Raw genomic sequence first — 23,879 nt, forward strand, 5'->3', positions numbered from 1 at the left:
TGACCTGCCTCTTGAGAAATCTGTATGCAGGTCAGGAAGCAATAGTTAGAACTGGACATGGAACAACAGACTGCTTCCAAATAGGAAAAAGAGTTCGTCAAGGTTGTATATTGTCACCCTGCTTATTTAACTTCTATGCAGAGTACATCATGAGAAATGCTGGACTGAAAGAAACACAAGCTGGAATCAAGATTGCCGGGAGTTATATCAATAACCTCAAATATGCAGATGACACCACCCTTATGGCAGAAAGTGAAGAGGAACTCAAAAGCCTCTTGATGAAAGTGAAAGTGGAGAGTTAAAAAGTAGGCTTGAAGCTCAACATTCCGAAAACAAAGATCATGGCATCCGGTCCCATCACTTCATGGCAAATAGATGGGGAAACAGTGGAAACAGTGTCAGACTGAATTGATGCTTTTGAACTGTGGTGTTGGAGAAGACTCTTGAGAGTCCCTTGGACTGCAAGGAGATCCAACCAGTCCATTCTGAAGGAGATCAGCCCTGGGATTTCTTTGGAGGGAATGATGCTGAAGCTGAAACTCCAGTACTTTGGCCACCTCATGCGAAGAGTTGACTCATTGGAAAAGACTCTGATGCTGGAAGGGATTGGGGGCAAGAGGAGAAGGGAACGACAGAGGATGAGATGGCTGGATGGCATCACTGACTCGATGGACGTGAGTCTGAGTGAACTCCAGGTGTTGGTGATGGACAGGGAGGCCTGGCGTGCTGCGATTCATGGGGTCGTGAAGAGTAGGACACGACTGAGTGACTGAACTGAACTGAAATGTGTAAACTTATAGTTAACCAAACTTCTTAAAGAGGACTATTTGAAGTCTTTGTCAAACAGGTCATAAATACCCATTTCTTTAGGGTCAGTCATTGGAACTTAATTATAATTTCATTTGACAGTATCTTGTTTACCTTATTTTTTGTGATCATTCTATCCTTATATCGGTATTCTCACATATAATTAAATGGTCTCCTTTTCTAGAATTTATATGTTTGTATTGGCAGTGAAAGACGTTCATCCATCAGATCAACTTGAAGTAATGGATGGGTCAGTTGGTAGTGTCTATGGGTAGGCAGGGCTTGCTAGGAGGGCCTCTGGTTGGGCCAGGCTACTTACTGCCTGTGCTCTGAGGTAGGGGAGGTTCTCTTGGCAGGTTCCTCATCTAAGTGAGACCACTGGGTAAGCCTCCAGTTTGGGCAGAGCTACTGATTGTGCTCTGAGGTTAAATGGGGACACTAGGAGGACTCTGAAATCACCTCTGGTTGAGTGAATTTGCAGACTGTGTCCCCTGTTACAGCAGTGCCCCTGGTTGGATTCTGTGATTGGGTACACCTGTTAGAGTGCTGCAATCTCTCTTGGTTGAGTGGTGCCTTGAGCTGTGCTCCCTGGCCACAGCTGGATGGACTGTGTGTTCAGGAATGGTAGCAGGCAGGGTTTCATGGTTGTTTGAGGCTTCAAGTTGTGCTGCATAATCAGATAAGGCCGCAGGTTTTGCTCTGAAGTTACATGGGTTCTCATGCTGGGCTTTGTGATTTGGTAGGCTGCTGGCTCAGATGCACTGTGCTGTTGGTGAGGGGCTGGCCTGGCTGTCTGTCCAGGCAGGGCTTCCAATTGTATTTCATAGATTTGATGCTCTGCTGTTAGGCTGGATCCTTATCTAGGGTTCCTGGTTGGGTTGGATGGCACTGTAGATTATGCCACGGGATAGGGAGGAGGTCACTCTCTGGACCACCCTCCAGCCCCCACATCCCCAACTACCCCCCACCCCCACCCATCCTGCTGACAAAGCTTCCCCCCTGCATAGGCAAAGCTATAAGCTGTATTCAGCAATCAGGCAGGACTGTAGGCTGGGCTCAGAAGTTGTTGGTACCATCAGTTGGGTTTTGAGACTACCCAGGGCCAAAGGATATGTTCAACATATCTCTTGGGCAGAGATTCTGTCTTGGTCTCCTGCTTGTGTAGGACCACAGGATATTCCAGGTTGTTTGGCTAGGATTTCTGTTTGGGTGGGACTGAGGTTATGCTCAGTACTTTGGCAGGGCTGTACATTTGCTTCCCTTCCCAGGCAGGCCCACAGAACATGTCCTTTGGACAGCATGGACTGTTGGCTGATTGCCCTAATCAGTAGAACTGCCAATTGAGCTAGCCAGGTGGGTTCACCAAATCAGCTTTGCAGATGAGCAGAGATGCTGACTGGGATCTCTGCTTGGTTGCAAGCAGGAAGATAGTTTGCCAAACTCTGAGCACTGGTTGTCCACCTCTTCTCCATCTCTTGTCTGAGTTTCTTAAATCTTAACTGGAGTTAGAACAAGTTTTAACAAGAGGTATTAATTCACACAGAGTGGAAATTCATACCCAAAATACACATGGGTGAATATGAGTTCTCAGAGTAGGCTTGTTTTTCCACTGAGAGTTTAGCATGAAACAAACTTTACTGTCATCTCTTTGGGTTTGTTGGTAGACCTCACTTCTTGTGAGTTCTAAGCTTCTGGCTTTAGATGGAATTCTCAGCTACAGCCCCCTACTTTTTGATGACCTAAAATTTATATCCTATTTATATGGCTTCTAAAATGCAAGTTCTCTGGTTAATTAAACTGGTATCTAATCTCATGTCCCATCCATAACCATCTAGGCTCTGATAATCAGTACTTTCTCTGTGTTTTGTTCTGGAGCTTTTTCTTACATAATTGTGTGTGTGTGTATGAATTCAGGCATGTATTTAAGAAGATATTTGTTATATTTTATCTGTATCTTACATGTTTTTCCACAGATATGAAATTTTTGGTTGTTTCAGTCATCAAATGATTGGAAACATGTTACATTTTTGCTTTTGTATTAACAGCATCTGTTCAGATCTGCCAGTGTTTCTTTCCTCCTTTGTGGTACATGAACTTAGATGTTGACTCTGAAAGGTGTTGAGGTCAGGGGGAGGTGAGCATCCATGGTGATTCTGTCAAGAGAAAGTGTGCTCACTTTGGGCTGTTCTAGTCTGGAAGCTGATGAAAATAGCCTGATTACACCACCTTAGCAATGAGTACTTACTTTGTCCATCTGCAGTCTCTGGGCATGGGGATGATGACCTCTGGGTGACGAGGTCAAATAAGTGAGTATGGAAAAAGAGGTAGACTCATTTTCTCTCTGGTCTCAGGAGAATTCATAGGTGATACCTTCTTAGACCAGAAACTGTGTTCATTATCTCTTCCATGATATCACTTAGGAGAGAAACTCTGAGAAGTTTCAACAGCATAGTTTTGGGAATTGGACTGGTTTGACTATTACTTTTCAAGTCCTACTTTTCTCCCTGAAACTTTATTCAGATATAATTGACAAATAGAATTGTATATATTTAAAATATATAATGTGATGATATGTGATATCTATACATTATAAAATATTCACCATAACCAAATTAATTAATATATTAATCACCCTCACTCAATGTATTTACTTTTTTTTTCCTTTGGTGAGAACTTATAAGATCTACTTTCTTAAAAACTTCCAAGAATATAATACAGTATTTTTTAGCACAGGGGGATACTGATTAGAATTTTCTTTTCTTTAATTAATTTTTATTGGAGTATAGTTGCTTTACATGGTATGTTTCTGCTATACAGCAAAGTGAATCAGCTTTATATTTACATATATCCCCTATTCTTTGGATTTCCTTTCCCTTTAGGTCACCACAGGGCATTAAATAGAGTTCCCTGAGCTATATAGTAGGTTGTAATTATCTATTTTATGCATAGTATCAATAGAGTAGAGTATAGTATTTTTAACTACAGTCAGCATGCTATACCTTGGATCCTTGGAACTTGTTCATGTTATAAATTAAAAGTAGTAGTACTCTGACTAATATATTTCCATTTCCCCTCCTACCCAACCCCTGGTTACCACTATTCTACTCTGTTTCTATGAGTTCAAGTCCTAATTTCTTTCTAGCAAAAAGAGTATGATAATATTTATAGAGTAATTGCCTTGTCTTTTTTTGAGGATTAAATGAAACGTGAGATAATGCTTGCACAGTATCAATGCTAAGTAAGTAGCCAAGCATACAGTAAGCACTAGGTTGATGTTAACTGTTATAATTTGTTAGTAGTAGTGATATCCCAAGTAACTAGTATGAGCAAAACACTCTGAAATACCTGTGAGGTCACAATATGAACACCAACCTCTCTGATACCCAGTGATTATGAGACAGAAAGCCTTATGTACTCAGAAAGCCATTGTGCCCCACCATCGTCTGCCAGCCCATTGTCACAAGTCAGACTTTCATTTGTGGTTAGCCATTCCATGTTTCTCACTTGGATGTTATTAATGCTGTATCTGGAATGTGGGTAGTATGTTTTTAAAAGATTGTGGCCTACCATTTATACACAAGTCACTATGAGAAAAGTTGCATCGTGTTGTAATAAAAGAACCCTTTCAACCAGAATTGAACTGTTGTTTCCACAACACTGTAAGAGAGACTAAGTAAAGCAAGCTGGAGAAGCCGCTTTGTGTTGTGTGAGCGGGTCACGTTGTTTTCCTTTTTTATTGTACTGGTGTGCCGCTGGCAATCAGCGTGGGGCCTTCACTTATGGAAATGTAGCTGTTGGCAGTTTAGGCTCAATCTCATTCCCAAGCTGTCATAAATGATCACATGGGAAGATAATACTTGATGGGAATTTTGTTTTCTTTACCTTTTTTTTTTCTTTTATTTTTCTTTGAGGCAACTTGTTACCGAGGAGAACAGATAAGATTGAGATCTATGGTATACTGCAGTGCTTGGAAAATACACACACATTCTCAGAAATTCTATTCACATAGGAAAAAGATAGAAACAATTCCCTAATTAAATGAAAACATTTGCAATCATGGCCACTTGTTCCTGCTATTATTGCCATAGACTCTCTTTTTAAAATTGAATTACACTGATTTCCAATGTTGTGTCAGGTTCAGATGTATAGCAAGGCGATTCAGTTATATATACTCTTTTTCAGATTCTTTTCCATCATAGGTTATTACAAGATACTGAATATAGTTCCCTGTGCTATACAGTAGGTCCTTGTTTATCTATTTTATATATAGTACTGTGTATCTACTAATCTCAAACTCCTAATTTATCTCTATAGACTCTTAAAAGAAGGAACATACAAAACTTTTGTTCAGTGTATTACAGCAGAAGGTCTATGGCTTTGTCAGTCTATTTTATAATAAAGACTGTCTTCATGCATTGTTGCCACAGATGTGTAACCTGAATTGAATGAAGACTTTAGACCTCAACTCTAGTGAACAGGACACATAGTTAAAAAAGGAAGCAATTATATATTTGTAAAAACAGGACATTCTAAAGGACAGTTAGCCTAATCTTTTCAAAAAATTATTGTTGTGAGGAGAATGAGGGGGGAGGAGGAGAGGAATTTTCTAGATTAAAAGTCTTAAGAGACATAACGAAATGCAAAGCAAAATCCATGTGGTACTTGTTTATAGTTTGATCAAATCGGTATCTTTGAGAAACAGTGAAAGTTTAGCACAACCTGGGTTTTTTATTAAGAAATTTATATTTTTAAGCATTGCATACTGACATATATAGGTAAAGAAATGTCATATTTATTTACTTTTTACCACTGCATCAAAGCAATACTTAAAGCAGATGTTACAAAATGTTAAGAATAGTTAAATATGGACAATGAGCATACACGGTTCATTATACTCTGCTCTACTTTTCAGTAAGTTTTAAAATTTTCTTAATAAAAAGTAGAAAAAAATCTTCATGGTATTATTCTTCTTGAAAACTAAGAGTGCTATTTAAAATGGTATTCTGAAACTCTTTAATCCATAAAATGATGAGTCATAGTAGACTAAACAAAGGTTAACAGAATTAAACATGTCCTCAAAGCAGAATCTCCAGATATACCATTAAATATTTAGAGTTACAGAGATATTTGTCCTTTTTTTTTTTAGAGGACATTCAGTTTATGCTGGTGATGCCTTTTCTAGATATAGGGACTAGGAAGATCCATACAATAAGCTTCTTGGAATAAAAATAACCATAGAAAATTTCAGACCACAAGCTTGGTGCTTTAGTAGAGGTCATTGCTGCTGCTGCTGCTGCTGCTAAGTCACTTCAGTCATGTCCAGCTCTATGTGACTCCATAGACAGCAGCCTACCAGGCTCCTTTGTCCCTGGGATTCTCCAGGCAAGAACACTGGAGTGGGTTGCCATTTCCTTCTCCAATGCATGAAAGTGAAAAGTGAAAGTGAAGTCGCTCAGTTGTGTCTGACTCTTTGTGACCCCATGGATTACAGCCTACCAGGCTCCTCTGTCCATGGGATTTTCCAGGCAACAGTACTGGAGTGGGGTGCCAGTGCCTTCTCCGAGTAGAGGTCATTAGCCTGACACAATAAGAAGAACACATGTGTTGCCTCTTCTTGGCCATGGTCCTGAAGTTGACTCTTGACTTATTTAATAGCAGTATGAACTTGAGCAGGTTTCTTAGACTGAGTCTCAAGTGTCTTCTTGGTAGAAAGGGGATAATATGTCTTCCAGGGAATGTGTTGGTATTAAATGAGGTAATATGCTTCAAGAGTTTAGCACAGAGATGTGTGAAATAAAATTCCTGTCTGTGTTGCTGTCTTTAGAGTTTCATTAAGGGGAGGTAGAATAGGAGTGATCAGGAACTCTTCTGAGCACAACTGAGAAAATCAGTCTGGCAGTCAGATCCATGATAACCCTGGCAAGTCTGAAGACAAGGGTTCTGTTGCAAAGTCTCCGGATCCCCTACCTGACAGTCATTGCCCTCTTGCTTCCAGGACTCTAGTTTTGTTATGGATGGTGACACAGCAGCCTGGACAGGAAACTAACAATTTAAAAAATGCAACCACATTTACCATCCTTATTTGAAGCAAGTGGCAGCACTGTCTTGTTTTGGCCGATGTAATGTAAGCTGAAATCATAGGGTGGGTGTTCTGCGAATGTGCTTTAAAATTAGGAGACAGCCTAAGGCAATACAACTGCTCTAAAAATACTCTATGGAGAAGGGAATGGCAATCCACTCCAGTATTCTTGCTTGGAGAATTCCATGAAAAGGAAGCCTGGTGGGCTGCAGTTTGTGGGGTTGCAGAGTTGGACACGACTGAGCGGCTAACACATATGCAAAAATACTCTAAGAATATAAGTATGGAAAGCCAGCAGTATCTTGGGTTTCTCGTGACCTCATGGAACTGTTTCACCATCTTGCGATGACTACTGCCAATCTTACTGTCAGGTGAGAGAAAAAGAATTCCCACTTTTTTCAAAGATGCTGCATATATGGCTGTTTTGTGTTATATACGTCTGAATTCAATCTGCCGCTGGTGTAAGCCCCAATTAGAAAGTGTTATAAAGGTGAGAAGGAAATGAGAAGCAATGGGGATCTGGACTGTAATGGGGCAATGTCAGTAGAAATGGAAAAAAATGGTAACCAGGAGACACTTTGGGAACAGACATCATGAGACTATTACTGATGGGATGTGTGCCTGAAGGGAAAGGAAGGCGTCCAATATGACTTTCAAGTTTAAGTTTAGGTGTTCAGGAGAATGGTAGCATTACCCAAAGATAGCTATAACAATTAGGTTTTAGATGAGTGACTTTGATTCAAGAAAGAAAAGCCTGGGTACTCTGAAAACTGAATTAGTAGTATGAACTCCCAAGCCCTTAGAAAGATTGGTAGAAAGAAAGATTAGGGTGTGGAAAAGGGTCTCCTATCAGATTGCAGGGCTTCTATTTACTCAGTATAAAGACAGGCCGCACTGATTGGTCAATATTTTCAAACATGGATTTACTACATTTGGAAAATATATTATCATTTCCTCTAGGGCTCAGTAACTAGAAATATACCTTGCTTAGCTAAGGCATGGATCTGTTTTGAGAGTAGAACATGGGCTATGTGACCTCTGGATGTGCTTGATAGTTCTATCATTCTGTAATTATCTCAGGCTTCAAATAACTTTCCAGGGAACAGCAAATAATTTTTATTAATAAAACACAATTTGAAACTTGGAGACGAAATTACACATTTTCAATAAAGTGTTGTAATAAAGTTAGTGACTGGAGACTCCCCCTAGGAATAAAGAGCTAAATGTATTGGTTGGCCACCCGTGCAAAGCAAAGCTAAAGTCTACACTGATTCATCACTTGAAAGATGTGGAAGCTCTATATAAGTTTTAAATATAAACTTGACAGCAGAAGAAAGCACTAAAAGGACATTGTTATTTTACAGTAGAATCTGCAGTTAATACCAATAGGCGCTCTGAAGTCTAAATTCTATATCAACTTCACTGAGAAATTACTGCGTGATTCTAGTTCCTGCATTTAGGTCCCTTCTGAATCCTGTTTATTGGTACAGTGGATGGAAATTCATGTCTGTGTTCTTTATAATTTTGCCAACAATAAGAGAACTGCTACTAGAAAAGAAAGGGAGGTATAGCAAGCTTTATATTAAATAAAGATTATCCTATGTTCCTACACGTTCAGTAGAAAAATTATTTGGGCAATTTTACTTTAAAGAGCTTTCTACATGTGGTAGAGAGCAATTATTAACAAAAATGATTTGTGGTACAGTTGTTTTCTTAAAAATTTTATTTCCTACAGAAGCATAGTGCTTCTGATCTGAAACGTAGGTTTATGCAAACAGTAAAGTGCAGTGATTCCCAAAGTGTCTGCAGATAATAGTTGTTCCTCGAAAATATTTCCATGGTCACATAATATTGGGACATTCTTTTTAAACAAAATTACTAAGTTTTTTTGTTGCAGTTCTTGTCAGAGCCTTTATAAAGCTCTGTGACTCACCAGAAAGGAATAGAAGAAGCAACATTTTCAAGAATATCACCTCTTCGAATTATTTTTGTGTGACCCCAAAGTTTTTGCCGCAGTGTATGGGCTCATCTTAAGACTCCTGATCCAGTCAGTCTAATTGAATTTCTTTCCTAGGAAATTTCACACTGGAGGTCAAGAAATTTACTCTCTCGTCCCCTCTGTCCCTCTCCTTCTGAGGCTAGATATACAGTATGTAAGCTATATGTGACCATATTGTTCAGTCTGGCTCAGTCAGACGGGCGCGGAGATGCTTCTGGAAGTAACATCATGATGGCTGCCCAAGGAGAACCCCAAGTTCAGTTCAAACTTGTTTTGGTTGGTGATGGTGGTACTGGAAAAACTACATTTGTGAAGCGTCGTCTGACTGGTGAATTTGAGAAGAAGTATGTAGCTACCTTGGGTGTTGAGGTCCATCCTCTTGTGTTCCATACCAACAGAGGACAGATTAAGTTCACTGTATGGGATACAGCTGGTCAGGAGAAATTTGGTGGACTGAGAGATGGCTATTATATACAAGCTCAGTGTGCCATTATAATGTTTGACGTAACATCAAGAGTTACTTACAAGAATGTGCCTAACTGGCATACAGATCTGGTACGAGTGTGGGAGGACATCCCAACTGTGTTGTGTGGCAACGAAGTGGATATTAAGGACAAAAAGGTTAAGGCAAAGTCAGTCGTCTTCCACCGAAAGAAGAATCTTCAGTACTATGACATTTCTGCCAAAAGTAACTATAGCTTTGAAAAGCCCTTCCTCTTACTTGCTAGAAAACTGATTGGAGACCCTAACTTGGAATTTGTCGCCGTGTCTGCTCTTGCCCCGCCAGAGGTGGTCATGGACCTCGCCTTGGCAGCACGGTATGAGCACGATTTAGAGGCTGCTCAGACAACTGCTCTCCCGGATGAAGATGATGACCTGTGAGAAAGTGAAGCTGGGGCCCAGCGTCAGAAGGCGAGTTTTATAGGCAACTGTCCTGTGATGTCAGTGGTGTGGTGTGTTTGCCACTTTATTATATAGCTAAGCAGAACATGTGCTTAATCTCTGGATGCTGAAGGAGATGGATAGGCTTTGGAGTGAATGGGTCAGTTAAAAAAAAAATACCTTCATTTTTTGGACCTGCATATTTAGGTGTTTTGGGACACAGTTGTTTCCTCCTTGAGTTTCAAATATAAGACTGCTGTAGTCATATGACAATATTGAGAGGTGGAATCTTGTTTGTTACTGTCATTCCCATTCCTTTTTGTTTAGAATCAGAATAAAGTTGTATTTCAAATATCTAAAAAAAAAAAAAAAATTGTTTGGTCTGTGTGAATTAAAGAAACAAAGGAAGTCTGTCTAGACACAGAAAAGAACAAAGCACTTTTGATATGTATTTTGAATAATAGTTTAAAAATATTAGCTTGTAATTAAGTTTTTTTAATGTTAGGAAATGAAATTACTAAGTCTTTATTTGCAATAATACATAAAAGTTATCCATGCTTGCTTAGCTATTTACATTATAATTAGCTTACTAAATATTTAATAGAGAAAACTACAAAATAAAAATGACAGACTTAAGTGTCTATCACTTAAAATGAATAAGTGTTAATGCTCATGTTTGCTTGAAACCCTACTCTGACTCAGTCTCTTCAAACTCTTCACAAAGACTCTCATGTTATGAGGTTGATGTATATCCAAACCATATTATCATATGCTTTGATGGTATAGGAATTCTATTCAAAATATATACATTTAACAAATTGTATTTAACTAACACAGTTTATAACACTATGCAATTTTGTCTTTTTACACTTGACTTATGGACTTATGGTTGCATTATATATTTGCAATGCTTTTCCTATTTTATTTTTATTGAGCAATATTTAGCATTATTTTATAAACATCTTTTACTTGAGAGGCATTTTGCCATATTGCTGCATGGTTTTATTATTTATCCTTTATAATGCTTCGATAATGTCCCACTGAGCTGACATATGATCAGTTATCAGTTCAGTCACTTAGTCGTGTCCGACTCTTTGCGACCTCATGGACAGCAGCACGCCAGGCCTCCTTGTCTGTCACCAACACCTGGAGCTTGCTCAAACTAAATCCATCAAGTCAGTGATGCCATCCAACCATCTCATCCTTTCTCATCCCCTTCTCTTTCCGCCTTCACTTTTCCCCAGCATCAGGTGTCATGGTCTTCGTAGACCAGGACTTGGGGACTGGAGTCAACGAGAAGAAGGATGCAGGGGACCTAAGTCTTGAGTGAAACAAGGGTACTTTATTTGCAGAAATGCATGCTAATATATCTTCAATAAAATGATTATTCAGCCATTAAGAAGAATGAAATTTCAGCAGTTGCAACAAAATGGATAGTTCTTTAAGTACAAGGTCACTGAAGAGAGTCACTGAAGGGAATCCAAGCAGGTGTCCTTTCCCATGATCTCAGTCCTGAGAACTACATGCAGCTCTGCTCGTTCCCATTTTCTAGGAACTGATAAGGAACAGAGAGTCCTTGAGAAATGGCACACAAAGGAAGAAAACATATTGGATCCCTTAAAGTTGAACGACCCCTGACAATCAGGGTCTTTTCCAATGAGTCACCTCTTTGCATCAGGCAGCCAAGGATTGGAGCTTCAGCTTCAGCATCAGTCCTTCCAATAAATATTCAGGACTGTTTTCCTTTAGGATGGACTGGTTGGATCTCCTTGAAGTCCAAGGGACACTCAAGAGTCTTCTCCAACACCACAGTTCAAAAGCATCAATTCTTTGGCGCTCAGCTTTCTTCACAGTCCAACTCTCACATCCATACATGATTACTGGAAAAACCATAGCTTTGATTAGATGGACCTTTATTGTCAAAGTAATGTCTTTGCTCTTTAATATGCTGTCTAGCTTGGTCATAACTTTCTTTCCAAGGACGAAGTGTCTTTTAATTTCATAGCTGCAGTCACCATCTGCAGTGATTTTGGAGCCCCCAAAAATAAACTCTCTCACTGTTTCCATTGTTTCCACATCTATTTCCCATGAAGTGATGGGGCTGGATGCCATGATCTTAGTTTTCTGAATGTTGAGCTTTAAGCCAACTTTTTCACTCTCCTCTTTCACTTTCATCAAGAGGCTTTTGAGTTCCTCTTCACTTTCTGCCATAAGGGTGGTGTCATCTGCATATCTGAAGTTATTGATATTTCTCCCGGCAATCTTGATTGTAGCTTGTGCATCATCCAGCCTGGCTAAGCAGGGTGACAATATATAGCCTTGACAGACTCCTTTCCCTATTTGGAACCAGTCTGTTGTTCCCTGTCTGGTTCTAACTGTTGCTTCTTGATCTGCATACAGATTTATCAGGAGGCAGGTAAGGTGGTCCAGTATATCCATCTCTTTAAAAATTTTCCACAGTTTTTTGTGATCTGCACTGTCAAAGGCTTTAACATAGTCAATAAAGCAGAAGTAGATGTTTTTCTGGAATTCGCTTGCTTTTTCAATGATCTGATGGATGTTGGCAATTTGATCTCTGGTTCCTCTGCCTTTTCTAAATCCATCTTGAACATCTTGAAGTTCTTGGTTCATGTACTGTTGAAGCCTGGCCTGGAGAATTTTGAGCATTACTTTGCTAGTGTGTGAGATGAGTACAATTTTGTGGTAGTTTGAGCATTCTTTGGCATTGCCTTTCTTCAGGATTGGAGTGAAAACTGACCTTTTCCAGTCCTGTGGCCACTGCTGAGTTTTCCAAATTTGCATACTGAGTGCAGCGCTATAACAGCATCATCTTTAAGAATTTGAAATAGCTCATCTGGAATTCCATCACTTCCACTAGCTTTGTTAATAATGATGCTTCCTAAGGCCCACTTGAATTCACATTCTAGGGTGTCTGGCTCTAGTCCAGTGATTACACCATCTTGGTTATCTGTATCACGAAGATCTTTTTTGTATAGTTCTTCTGTGTATTCTTGCCACCTCTTCTTAATATCTTTTGCTTAGTTTGTATTATTCTTCTCCTGTAGTTTATATAATTACTGTATTTTTTTGGACACTAAAAATAAGCAAGTGAAGTAAATATATGATAAAATTTAGGATATTTGTATCTGAAATTACGAGAAAACCTCATTAGTTATGACTTAAGCTATATTATATTGATATTTGCTGTTTATATAATAGACCAGTAGGTTACTTTGGACCTGAGTCAGTTTTTTTGTGTGTGTGTGTGTGATTGTTTTCCTCATGATCACAAGATGAATGCTGCTGCTTCGAATATCATATCATTACAGGGCAGCCTCCAAACTGGATAGAATAGAGTGGGAGGAAAAATGAGCCTTTCATCATGGTTCTCTCTTTTCAAGAGAAAAGTCCTTCTCAGAAGCTTTCAACAGAGTTCACTTGAGGTTTTAATGTCCAAAATCATGTGATATGTCCAAATAAGTCTCAGCTCTATGAAGAACAACAGGATTGTCATGATTGGCTTGGACAAACTTTTTTTCTAGGGCTGGGTGCATTGCTCCCCAAACCACCATGAATTTTGTCTGGCAAAGAAGGAGTAGAGATGGTGGTGTATTAGTTAGGGTTTTCTAGGAACAGAATGAATGTAAGATTATCTGTCTATATATCTACCTATTATCTATGATTTACTGTAAGAAATTGGCTGACATAATTTTAGAGATGATCAAGTCCCAAGATCTGCAGGGTGGGTCACCAAGGTGGGGCCCCAGGAGAGCTGACACTTAGTTCTGAGTCCTAAGGCCTGGAAATCAGAAAGACCAGTGGTGTTGTACCGGTCTTGAGACCAGGAAGAGGTGATTTTCCACTTCAAGTCCAAAAGCAGGAAAAAGGCCAGTGTTCCAGTTTAAAGCCTATTAAACAGGGAATTTCTTCTTACCCCGGAGAGAATAAGTCCTTTTATTTTATTCAGGCCTTCAACTGATTGGACAAAGCCCACCCACATTCCAGAAAACAATAAAAAGACTTAATCTATTGATTTAAATCTTAATCTTATCCAAGAACACTGTCACAGAAATAGCCAGATTAATATTTGACCAAATATCTATACATTCTATGGTCCAGTCAAGGTGGTACATGAAATTAAGTATTACAAGTGGCTAGGCAGGTGCCAGAAGTGTCCCCTTCAGAGGTAGGGCACATCATTGTGTAGCTTTTTGGTGTTTTTAATAGCAATGTTTTCCAAAGAATGTATCATTGAGTTCAACTGATGGGAATCATTTCTAACACTTTTGATATGTATTTCCCAAATGTTTCTTTTAAAAACTTAAAATTTGCATAGTTTGTAGTAATGTTTAGAACAAGATTCTTGCATTATTCCCAGCATTCAGTTCACTTCAGTCGCTTAGTTGTGTCCGACTCTTTGCAACCCCATGAATCGCAGCACGCCAGGCCTCCCCATCCATCACCAACTCCCAGAGTTCACTCAGACTCACGTCCATCGAGTCAGTGATGCCATCCAGCCATCTCATCCTCTGTCGTCCCCTTCTCCTCCTGCCCACAATCCCTCCCAGCATCAGAGTCTTTTACAATGAGTCAACTCTACGCATGAGGTGGCCAAAGTACTGGAGTTTCAGCTTTAGCATCATTCCTTCCAAAGCAATCCCAGGGCTGATCTCCTTCAGAATGGACTGGTTGGATCTCCTTGCAGTCCAAGGGACTCTCAAGAGTCTTCTCCAACACCACAGTTCAAAAGCATCAATTCTTCGGCACTCAGCCTTCTTCACAGTCCAACTCTCACATCCATACATGACCACAGGAAAAACCATAGCCTTGACTGGACAAACCTTTGTTGGCAAAGTAATGTCTCTGCTTTTGAATATGCTATCTAGGTTGGTCATAACTTTCCTTCCAAGGAGTAAGCGTCTTTTAGTTTCATGGCTGCAGTCACCATCTGCAATGATTTTGGAGCCCCCAGAAATAAAGTCTGACACTGTTTCTGTTTTCCCATCTATTTCCCATGAAGTGATGGGACCGGATGCCATGATCTTATTTTTCTGAATGTTGAGCTTTAAGCCAACTTTTTCACTCTCCACTTTCACTTTCATCAAGAGGCTTTTTAGTTCCTCTTTACACTCTGCCATAAGGGTGGTGTCATTTGCATATCTGAGGTTATTGGTTTTCTCCTGGCAATCTCGATTCCAGCTTGTGCTTCTTCCAGCCCAACACTTCTCATGATGTACTCTGCACATAAATTAAATAAGCAAGGTGACAATATACAGCCTTGACGTACTCCTTTTCCTATTTGGAACCAGTCTGTTGTTCCATGTCCAGTTCTAACTGTTGTTTCCTGACCTGCATACAATTTTCTCAAGAGGCAGGTCAGGTGGTCTGATATTTCCATCTCTTTCAGAATCCCCAGCATTAGATTTCTTAAAAAACTGGTTATTTATTAGATAGAAATGTTTATTATGACTTTTTCTATTTTTTTGGACAAATGGGATACATTTTTTTCATGTATGATATCTCATATTTTGTTTTCATAGGTATTTCTCTAATGAAATCTTAGCAACTTAAATAACTTATTGGTCTTTATACATTGTATATCAGTATATAATATATAAAAATACATTTTTCTCTATTCTTTTGCTATCCCTTTTCCTATTTGTGACACTTCCACCAATCTATTACTTTCCTTTTTATTTAAATGTTGCTGCATTTTTTTTTATTACACAGATGTTTTAATGTTCTTAATCTTACCCATTTTATCTTTTCTAATTTATCCTTTTATTTTAATTATCTTAGTTGTGATAAATACTATTCCTTCTTTCCTGTGATTTAATTTTAATCTGTTTAGAATTTGATGTGGACTAAAGAAAGAAGGTGATGTCGCTCAGTCGTGTCTGACTCTTTGTGACCCTGTGGACTGTAGCCCACCAGGCTCCTCTGTCCATGGGATTCTCCAGGCAAGAATACTGGAGTGGGTTGCCATTTTAAAACAGTTTCCTTAATGTCATTTGTTAAAGAAATACACTCATTGTTTTTACATTTTGTGATTTACAAATGTTATGGGTATGAATACATATGAATTTTGTGTGGAGGGGCCACAACTCAGTCAATAATATCCCAGTGTAACTTATAATAATATCCCAGTGTATTTGTAGATTGGGGCTTTAGGGAGGTAACATTAGATGAGTTTATCAGGGTGGAGCCTGAATTAGATATGACTGGTATCCTTACTAGAACAGGAAGAAGTACAATAGATCTCTCTTTCCTTGTGCTCACAGAGAATAGGGCATGTGGGGACACATAGAAGGTGACCATGTACAAGTCAGCGAAAGGTCTCACTACAAGCCATCACTGATGACACTTTGATCTTGGATTTCTAGCCTGCAAGATTGTGAGAAAATGTATTTCTGTTCATTAAGCCACCTAGTCTGTGGTATTCTGTTATAAAAACCTGGGTAGAGTAATACAGTAACATTCTTAGACTAACTGGGATCTTTTCTTGAGAAAAGATCCATAGTGCTCCTATTAATATATTCTATTAGTAGAGGTCTGCATATTGAAAAGTAGAGACATTACTTTGCCAACAAAGGTCCTAGTCAAAGCTATGGTTTTTCTAGTAGTTGTATATGGATGTGAGAGTTGGACTATAAAGAAACCTGAGCACTGAAGAATTGATGCTTTTGAATAGTGGTGTTGGAGAAGACTCTTGAGAATCCCTTGGACTTCAAGGAGACTGGTTGGAACCAGTCCATCCTAAAAGAAATCAGTCCAGGATATTCACTGGAAGGACTGATGCTGAAGCTAAAGCTCCAATCCTTTGGCCACCTGATGCGAAGAACTGACTCCTTTGAAAAGACCCTGATGCTGGGAAAGATTGAAGGTGGGAGGAGAAGGGGACGAGAGAGGATGAGTTGGTTGGATGCCATTACCGACTCAATGGACGTGAGTTTGAGTAAACTCTGGGAGTTGGTGATGGACAGGGAGGCCTGGTGTGCTGTGGTTTACAGGGTCGCAAAGAGTCGGACATGACTGAGTGACTGAACTGAACTGAACTGAACTGATGTATGGATGTGAGAGTTGGACTATAAAGAAAACTGAGCACCGAAGAATTGATGCTTTGGAACTGTGGTGTTGGAGAAGGCTCTTGAGAGTCCCTTGGACTGCAAGGAGATCCAACCAGTCCATTCTGAAGGAGATCAGTCCTGAGTGTTCATTGGAAGGACTGATGCTAAAGCTGAAACCCCAATCCTTTGGCTACCTGATGCGAAGAACTGACTCATTGGAAAAAACCCTGATGCTGGGAAAAATTGAAAGCTGGAGGAAATGGGGATGATAGAGGATGAGATGGTTGGATGGCATCACTGACTCAGTGGACATGAGTTTGAGTAAACTCCAGGAGTTGGTGATAGACAGGGAGGCCTGGCATGCTGCAGTTCATGGGGTTCCAAAGAGATGGGCATCACTGAGTGATTGAACTGAACTGAGAGGTCTCAACTTATATATATGTAAACATATAGTGCCATCTCAACAACATTTGGTTATTGTTTCTATTTTATATTTTGAATGTAGTCTGCTCTTTTTTTGCCTGATATTTTATGCAGATTGTAAAATTATACTTCAAAATATGGTGTATCAGTTTTTCTGAGTTTCTCTGTGGTATCTAACACAAAACATCATGGAGCAGAGTTTATAAACCAGCATTTCCTGGTTCATCTAAATGTAAGGGATCCATAGAGTGTAGCACGTCTTCCTTGTGTTAGGAGCTAGAAAATTTGACTGACGGCAGATGAGGAGGAAGGGCCTAGTCTCTCTGCCTAGTCTCTGAGGCAAATCTGACTAAGCTTAGATGGAGGAGTTGACGTTTACAATTGTTATCATTCTAAGTAAAGCCAAGAACTGAATATAACTTTTTAGCATTTTGATTCTACAAAATGTCTAAATATTTTCTTAAGGTGATTTCTAACTACAAATGCACTATTTTGGTTAAATATTTTAAACACCTTTTTAAAATGCAAATGAATTTTTAAATAATTTGTTTAGCATTTACCTGGGCTCCTATTAATGCAAGGTTCTCTGGGAGATAAAATGTAAATTAGATATTGCCCCAAATGAGGCAGCAAGAGTAGTATAATGAATGAGAACATCATGTTATAAAGGTTGTGTTGCCATTGTTTACAGGATGGACTCTTTTGTCTGAATTGACTGCACAGTTTGGCTCAGCTGCAGACTGATTTTACGTTTTCTTCAATTGCTTTGAGTAAGCAATTGCTATGTTGGCATTGCATAAATGTGACCTCAAATAAACAGTTTCTTGCTCCAGAGAAGTTGAGTTTAGGCTATTCATTACCATTTGAGAAGAAAGAATTTCCAAGAGAGAATAGAAATGATTCAATATTTATGAGTTTTATTTGGCTTTAAATTAGCAACTATGATGATGATTATAATAATAGTAACAACAGCAACAATAAAAGCTTAGGAACAGTTGAGAAATTTGCCTCAACTCTTGAATGCTTCTTAGTGTTGCCTCAGCAGTGTAGGGTCCAAATGGCTCAGTTGATGATGGTATGTTGGATGGGCATTGTCCATGCTCTTCTGAGAACATTTCTGGAAAGGTGTTATTGTTTCATCATTAATATTAATCTCACTACTCTTTTATCTTCCTCTTTTACCACATGAAGGGCTCCTGCATGCTGTTCTTTGTTCAGACAAGATTCAGCATTCCCATTTTCAAATCTGATATTTGCGTCATCTAGATGCCTCTTGAGGAGTACATCATGAAAAACACTGGGCTGGAAGAAGCACAAGCTGGAATCAAGATTGCCAGGAGAAATATCAAAACCTCAGATATGCAGATGACACCACCCTTATGGCAGAAAGTGAAGAGGAACTAAAGAGCCTCTTGATGAAAGTGAAAGAGGAGAGTGAAAAAGTTGGCTTAAAGCTCAACATTCAGAAAAATAAGATCATGGCATCCGGTCCCATCACTTCATGGCAAATAGATGGGGAAACAGTGGAAACAATGGCAGACTTCATTATTTTGGGATCCAAAATCACTGCAGATGGTGACTGCAGTCATGAAATAAAAAGACTCTTACTCCTTGGAAGAAAAGTTATGACCAACCTAGATAGCATATTCAAAAGCAGAGACATTACTTTGCCAACAAATGTCCATCTAGTCAAGGCTATGGTTTTTCCAGTAGTCATGTATGGATGTGAGAGTTGGACTATAAAGAAAGCTGAGGGCCAAAGAATTGATGCTTTTGAACTGTGGTGTTGGAGAAGACTCTTGAGAGTCCCTTGGACTGCAAGGAGATCCAACCAGTCCATCCTAAAGGAAATTAGTCCTGAATATTCATTGGAAGGACTGATGTTGCAGCTGAAACTCCAATCCTTTGGCCACCTGTTGCAAAGAGCTGACTCCTTTGAAAAGACCCTGATGCTGGGAAAGATCGAAGGTGAGAAGAGAAGGGGACAACAGAGGATGAGATGGCTGGATGGCATCACCGACTCAAGGGACACGATTTTGGGTAAATTCCGGGAGTCGGTGATGGACAGGGAGGCCTGGCGTGCTGCAGTCCACAGAGTTGCAAAGAGTCGGACATGACTCAGCAACTGAACTGAGATGCCTCTAGGTCCACTTGGCCCCCTTTCAGTAAGGCTCAACAAGCATGGCTTAATTTTTTCTGGACTCTAGGGTAGTGTACAGCTGGAGAGATAGCAAGTCAAGGTGCAGGAAATTCATAGGACAGAATAGAATTTTTTAGTTTTTGTTGGTCAGAACTTAACTAAATTTAGTACTGATCCCTCAAGAAAGAAAGAAAAAGCCCTAATTCAACACCCAATTACTTTTAAAAAAGGATCTAAAGACATTGCAGGAAATTAGACCAGCCAGTTTGACACCAGTTAAATCTCAGAAGCATTTTTAAAAGATCAAATGCTGGAACATTTAAAAAGCACAGCTTGATAACAGTCAATTAAGGTAGCCTCAGGATGTGGCCAGGAGATTTTAGTAATTTGTGTGTGTACAGCATGGATGGAAATTCTAAAAGGCATTGCCATAAGAGTCAAGAAATACATAGTAAAAATCATAAAGTAGGATATGGCTATTTGACAAAGCCCTATTTTTTTTTTTCCTTTTTTACTTATTAAGTGAAGCATGGGATCCTGGAGACCAAAAAAGCCTAACAAATTGAATTAGTAGTTGAGTAAACTTGGGTACAAGTCAAATCCAATTTCAGATTTTTAGCAACTTAGTTTTGTGTTCAAACTGCTATTATTCAGTAATGATAAAATTTGGGAGCAAAAGGACCTGGTTATGATGAAATCATCTAGGACAGTGCCTTAACAAAGTGTGGTCCATGGGCTGATGCTGTTCTATATGCTGTTATCTTCAGCAAGGTAGGTGCAAAAATTAAGAATAAGTATTTATTTAGATGCTTTTATAGCAATGCGACCAGGTACTTTCCAAAAAACATGGACTTGAAATTTGTATATCTTTTCTTTTTGAAAATGTCAAACTTAGCAATTAATTTTACTGTATTTAAATATATATATATATAGGTCTCTGGTTTGTTGAAATGAAGAACTAGTGTCTGTCCCCACCATGCCCCCCTCCTCAATAGTTTGAGAAGCAGTGATCAAGATTTTTTTTTAAAGAAATGACATTTAAAATATGATGCTTACCATGTTATTAGAAAATGCCAGCCTATTTTCCTGTTAGTGAAAAAATCCAAGTATAATTGCCTCAAATATATTTGTAAAATGATTTTCAAAAATAGACATTTGAGGAAACTCATTGAGTTGAGAGTTTACAGAATCTTAAAAATATCTTTTGTCATGAGCTGTAGGTGTAGCTAAGGGTACAGTATGAGTTGAAAGGTGAATTGGACCATGTTCCAATTCTTCAGGCCTTCCCTATATTAGAAATATACATATCCAATTAGAAATATACATATACAATTTGTTGTGTGATTTTGTATTTCCTGTGATTATATGTCAAGTATGCTACCCTGTCCCATTGATATTGGGTTTCACTAAGTGACTTGCATTGATACATGATACGTCACTTCAGTCGTGCCCAACTCTGTGTGACCCCATAGACGGCAGCCCACCAGCTCCTCTGTCCCTGGGATTCTCCAGGCAAGAACACTGGAGTGGGTTGCCATTTCCTTTTCCAATGCATGCATGCCTGATAAGTCGCTTCAGTTGTGTCCGACTCTGTGCGAACCCATGGACAGCAGCCCACCAGGCTCCTCTGTCCATGGGATTCTCTAGGCAAGAACACTGGAGTGAGGTCCCATTTAGAATATGGGCAGAAGTGATAGTGTACCTGGTTCTGTGACAAATCCTTAAAAGGCATTGTATGTTTCCTCCGGCTGTCTCTGGTTCATGTTATCATCTTGATAAGGGCATGCCCCATCCTGTCTTTGGCTCCTGCAGTATAAATCTAGGAATGAGACACTCAGAGCAAAGCTAAACCTAACCCAGTACAACCACATTGCAGCCTGAGATAGTCTTCCCTGCCAACCTACAGACCTATAAACCAGAAAAATAACTGTTTTTTGTTGTGGGCCATCTAGTTTTGGACTGGTTTGTTGTTATAGAAATAGCTGGCCGGCACAGTTGGATTATGATACATTCCGGAGCCAACAAGTGCTATTCAGTTTACCTTTACAACCTGGAAATCTCTTCTGCGTGTCATTCTCACAGGTTTAGCTACTTAGATCTTTAATAGGCAGCTCAGATGTGATATGCTCAAACCTGAGCTTGTGATTCTCCTGCCCCAATCCCAGCCTACTCTACTTCTTGGTAAAAGGCAGCTCTCTTCTACCTTCCAAGGTCCTTGGGGTCATTCTTAATTCTCACTTTTTTTTTTTCATATTCCACCTCTAGTTGGATGTGAAATACATTGAAACACATCCCAAATGTGATCGTTTCTCACCCCCTCCATCCGGACTTTCCTATGAAGCACATGCCTTAACTGCTCTTTTTTGTTCAACTCTCAGTTTTGAGATATGTTTTCCACACACCAGATGGGGTTATCCTTAAGAATATATGTCATATTGTTTCATTCTTCTTTTCTGAGTCCTCTCTTCCCATCTCACTCAGAATTTCTTTCAAAGTCATGGTTGTGACCTTACTGGCCCTGCATATTGTGGCCCTGAGTGTTTCTCTGATTTTCCCCTCTCTCACTGATCTCCTTTCCCTCTGCTTTAGACCCCTGACCTCTTGCTTCAGGGAAGTACACTAAGTTGGCTTCTGCTGCAGAATCTCTTCTTGGAATGTCTCTTCCTGGATATCAAAAGTTTTGCTTTCTTGTTCCTTTTAGGAATCTGCTCACATGTCACTCCTTCCCTGATCCCATCTGGAATAAAGACCACTCTGGCGTGTTATTTATTTATGATTTATTGTCTATCTCTGCTCACTGAAATGGAAGTTTCCTGAAAAGCAGAGAGTGTCATATACACGGCCAGATCTCTAGCATTAAGAACAGCCCTTGGCACATAGAAAGTGCTCAGTAAATATCTGCTGGTGGAAACCTTAATTCAATATCTTTAGAAGGAATATGATTCTGTTAAGTTTTGAGTTTATTAAGTATGGGTCAGGTATTCATGTGCTGACTGATATTGCATGCTAAGTCACTTCAGTTGTGTCTGACTCTTTGTAACTCTATGGACTGTAGTCCACCAGGCTCCTCTGCCCAAGGATTCTCCAGGCAAGAATACTGGAGGGGGTTGCCATGCCCTCCTCGAGGGGATCTTCCTGATCCAGGGATCAAACCTGCTTTTCTTATGTCTCTCACATTGCCAGGCGAGTTCTTTACCACTAGTGCCACCGCTAACACTGACTGACATTAGTGAAAAGTAAAAAAGACTCAACTTCCTGTTCTTAATGGGAAATTGATCCTGTTCTTAATGGGAAATTGATATTGGCTGAATAGACCGGACAATCGTTTGGTCCTGGATTTCAAAGACTAAAAGCACTTGGTTAACATTAGTATGAGGGGCATTTTAATTTTAACATTAAAGACATGAAAGTAAGTTACATTCAGGGTTTCTGATTTGGATGGGATGGTCTATAAGAATTTTTCTGAAACCAGTCCGTTTTTGAGCAAGGTCATTTATAGACATTGCTCATAGATAGAAGGTAAGAAAATATTCTAGAAATAATTCAGGGAATTCAAGAAGCATTTTTACTTTAGGGGGAAAAATAACACTCCCTCCAAGAACCCTTTGGGAAACTATGGGAAGACAAGGTTGGCCAGGTAGGAGGTGGTGACTGTCACTCTCAGATCTTGCCCACGCCGGCAGTTTTCTGGCATTTCAGCAGCACACGGTTTTGGTGAGGATTCTGTATGTTATTTCAGCAGTGAAATCTCTGCCAAGATCATGAAGGGAGTGCAAGCTCCAGGAAATCTTGTAAAAGAAGCAAAAATGTTGTCATATGCTTGGATGTCAGGCAAGCTGAGGCAAAACTGCAGCATACCTAGACCCAAGTCCTACCATGTAGGGTAATTCTGGGTCTTCCATCTCAAGTTCCTGCTCAGAGGTGACAGAATTTCTAACATGACTTCAAAATAGACTCCTCTATAATAGGCTGCTAATCTCCACATGTAGGTGCACACAGCAATCCTTTAATTATTTCTATAGTGATGAGTGTTGCATGTGCACAGATATATATTAGAAAAAGGTGAAAATGAAGGGAAGAATGATACTATGTCTTTGGGGGGAAAATTCTTAATTTTATTCTAACTTGTTTTGTCTTAACTGGACACAAAAGATATTTAATTTTCTCTGGTGAAGAAAGGGGATGTAAATAATACTTCTTAAATAACTGTGCCAGGCACAATGCTAGGAGCTTCACATATGTTTCCTTGCTACATATATAATTTGTATCTTGTGTGTAATCTCTTTGATTCTGGAGTGGGATATTCTCACTAGTTCTTAGGCTGAAGCTGAGACAAAAGCTATTTTCCCCAGACAGGCTACCTGAGACACAGAAGTGTTAAGTGTTTTGCTTAAGATCACACAGCAGGTCTGGAGTAGGGCAGGGAAAACTATTTTACTCTCATTCAAAGTAAATATTTTCATGGAAGTGTCAGCTGTTTTT

At 39.4% G+C, this 23,879-nt stretch overlaps 1 protein-coding gene across 19 annotated transcripts in view; it reads left to right on the forward strand.

Annotated features, from left to right (window-relative positions):
• Window positions 1-23,879, forward strand: part of LOC147367073 (GTP-binding nuclear protein Ran-like) — a 462,878-nt gene that overhangs the window by 395,330 nt on the left and 43,669 nt on the right. For 18 of the 19 annotated variants that reach the window (XM_086415645.1, XM_086415646.1, XM_086415644.1 and 15 more), the window contains one exon: window positions 8,961-10,140. The exons of the other annotated variant lie outside the window; for it this stretch is intronic. In XM_086415645.1, coding sequence (XP_086271771.1) covers window positions 8,961-9,767 — 807 coding nt within the window. In that variant the 3' untranslated portion in view covers window positions 9,768-10,140. Of the gene's footprint in view, window positions 1-8,960; window positions 10,141-23,879 lie in introns of those variants that run through there. 19 annotated transcript variants of the gene reach the window in all.

Source organism: Bos grunniens, chromosome 8, assembly GCF_055505025.1.
Source record: "Bos grunniens cultivar Pamir isolate PY7600 chromosome 8, Bosgru_T2T1.0, whole genome shotgun sequence".
NCBI lineage: Eukaryota > Metazoa > Chordata > Mammalia > Artiodactyla > Bovidae > Bos > Bos grunniens.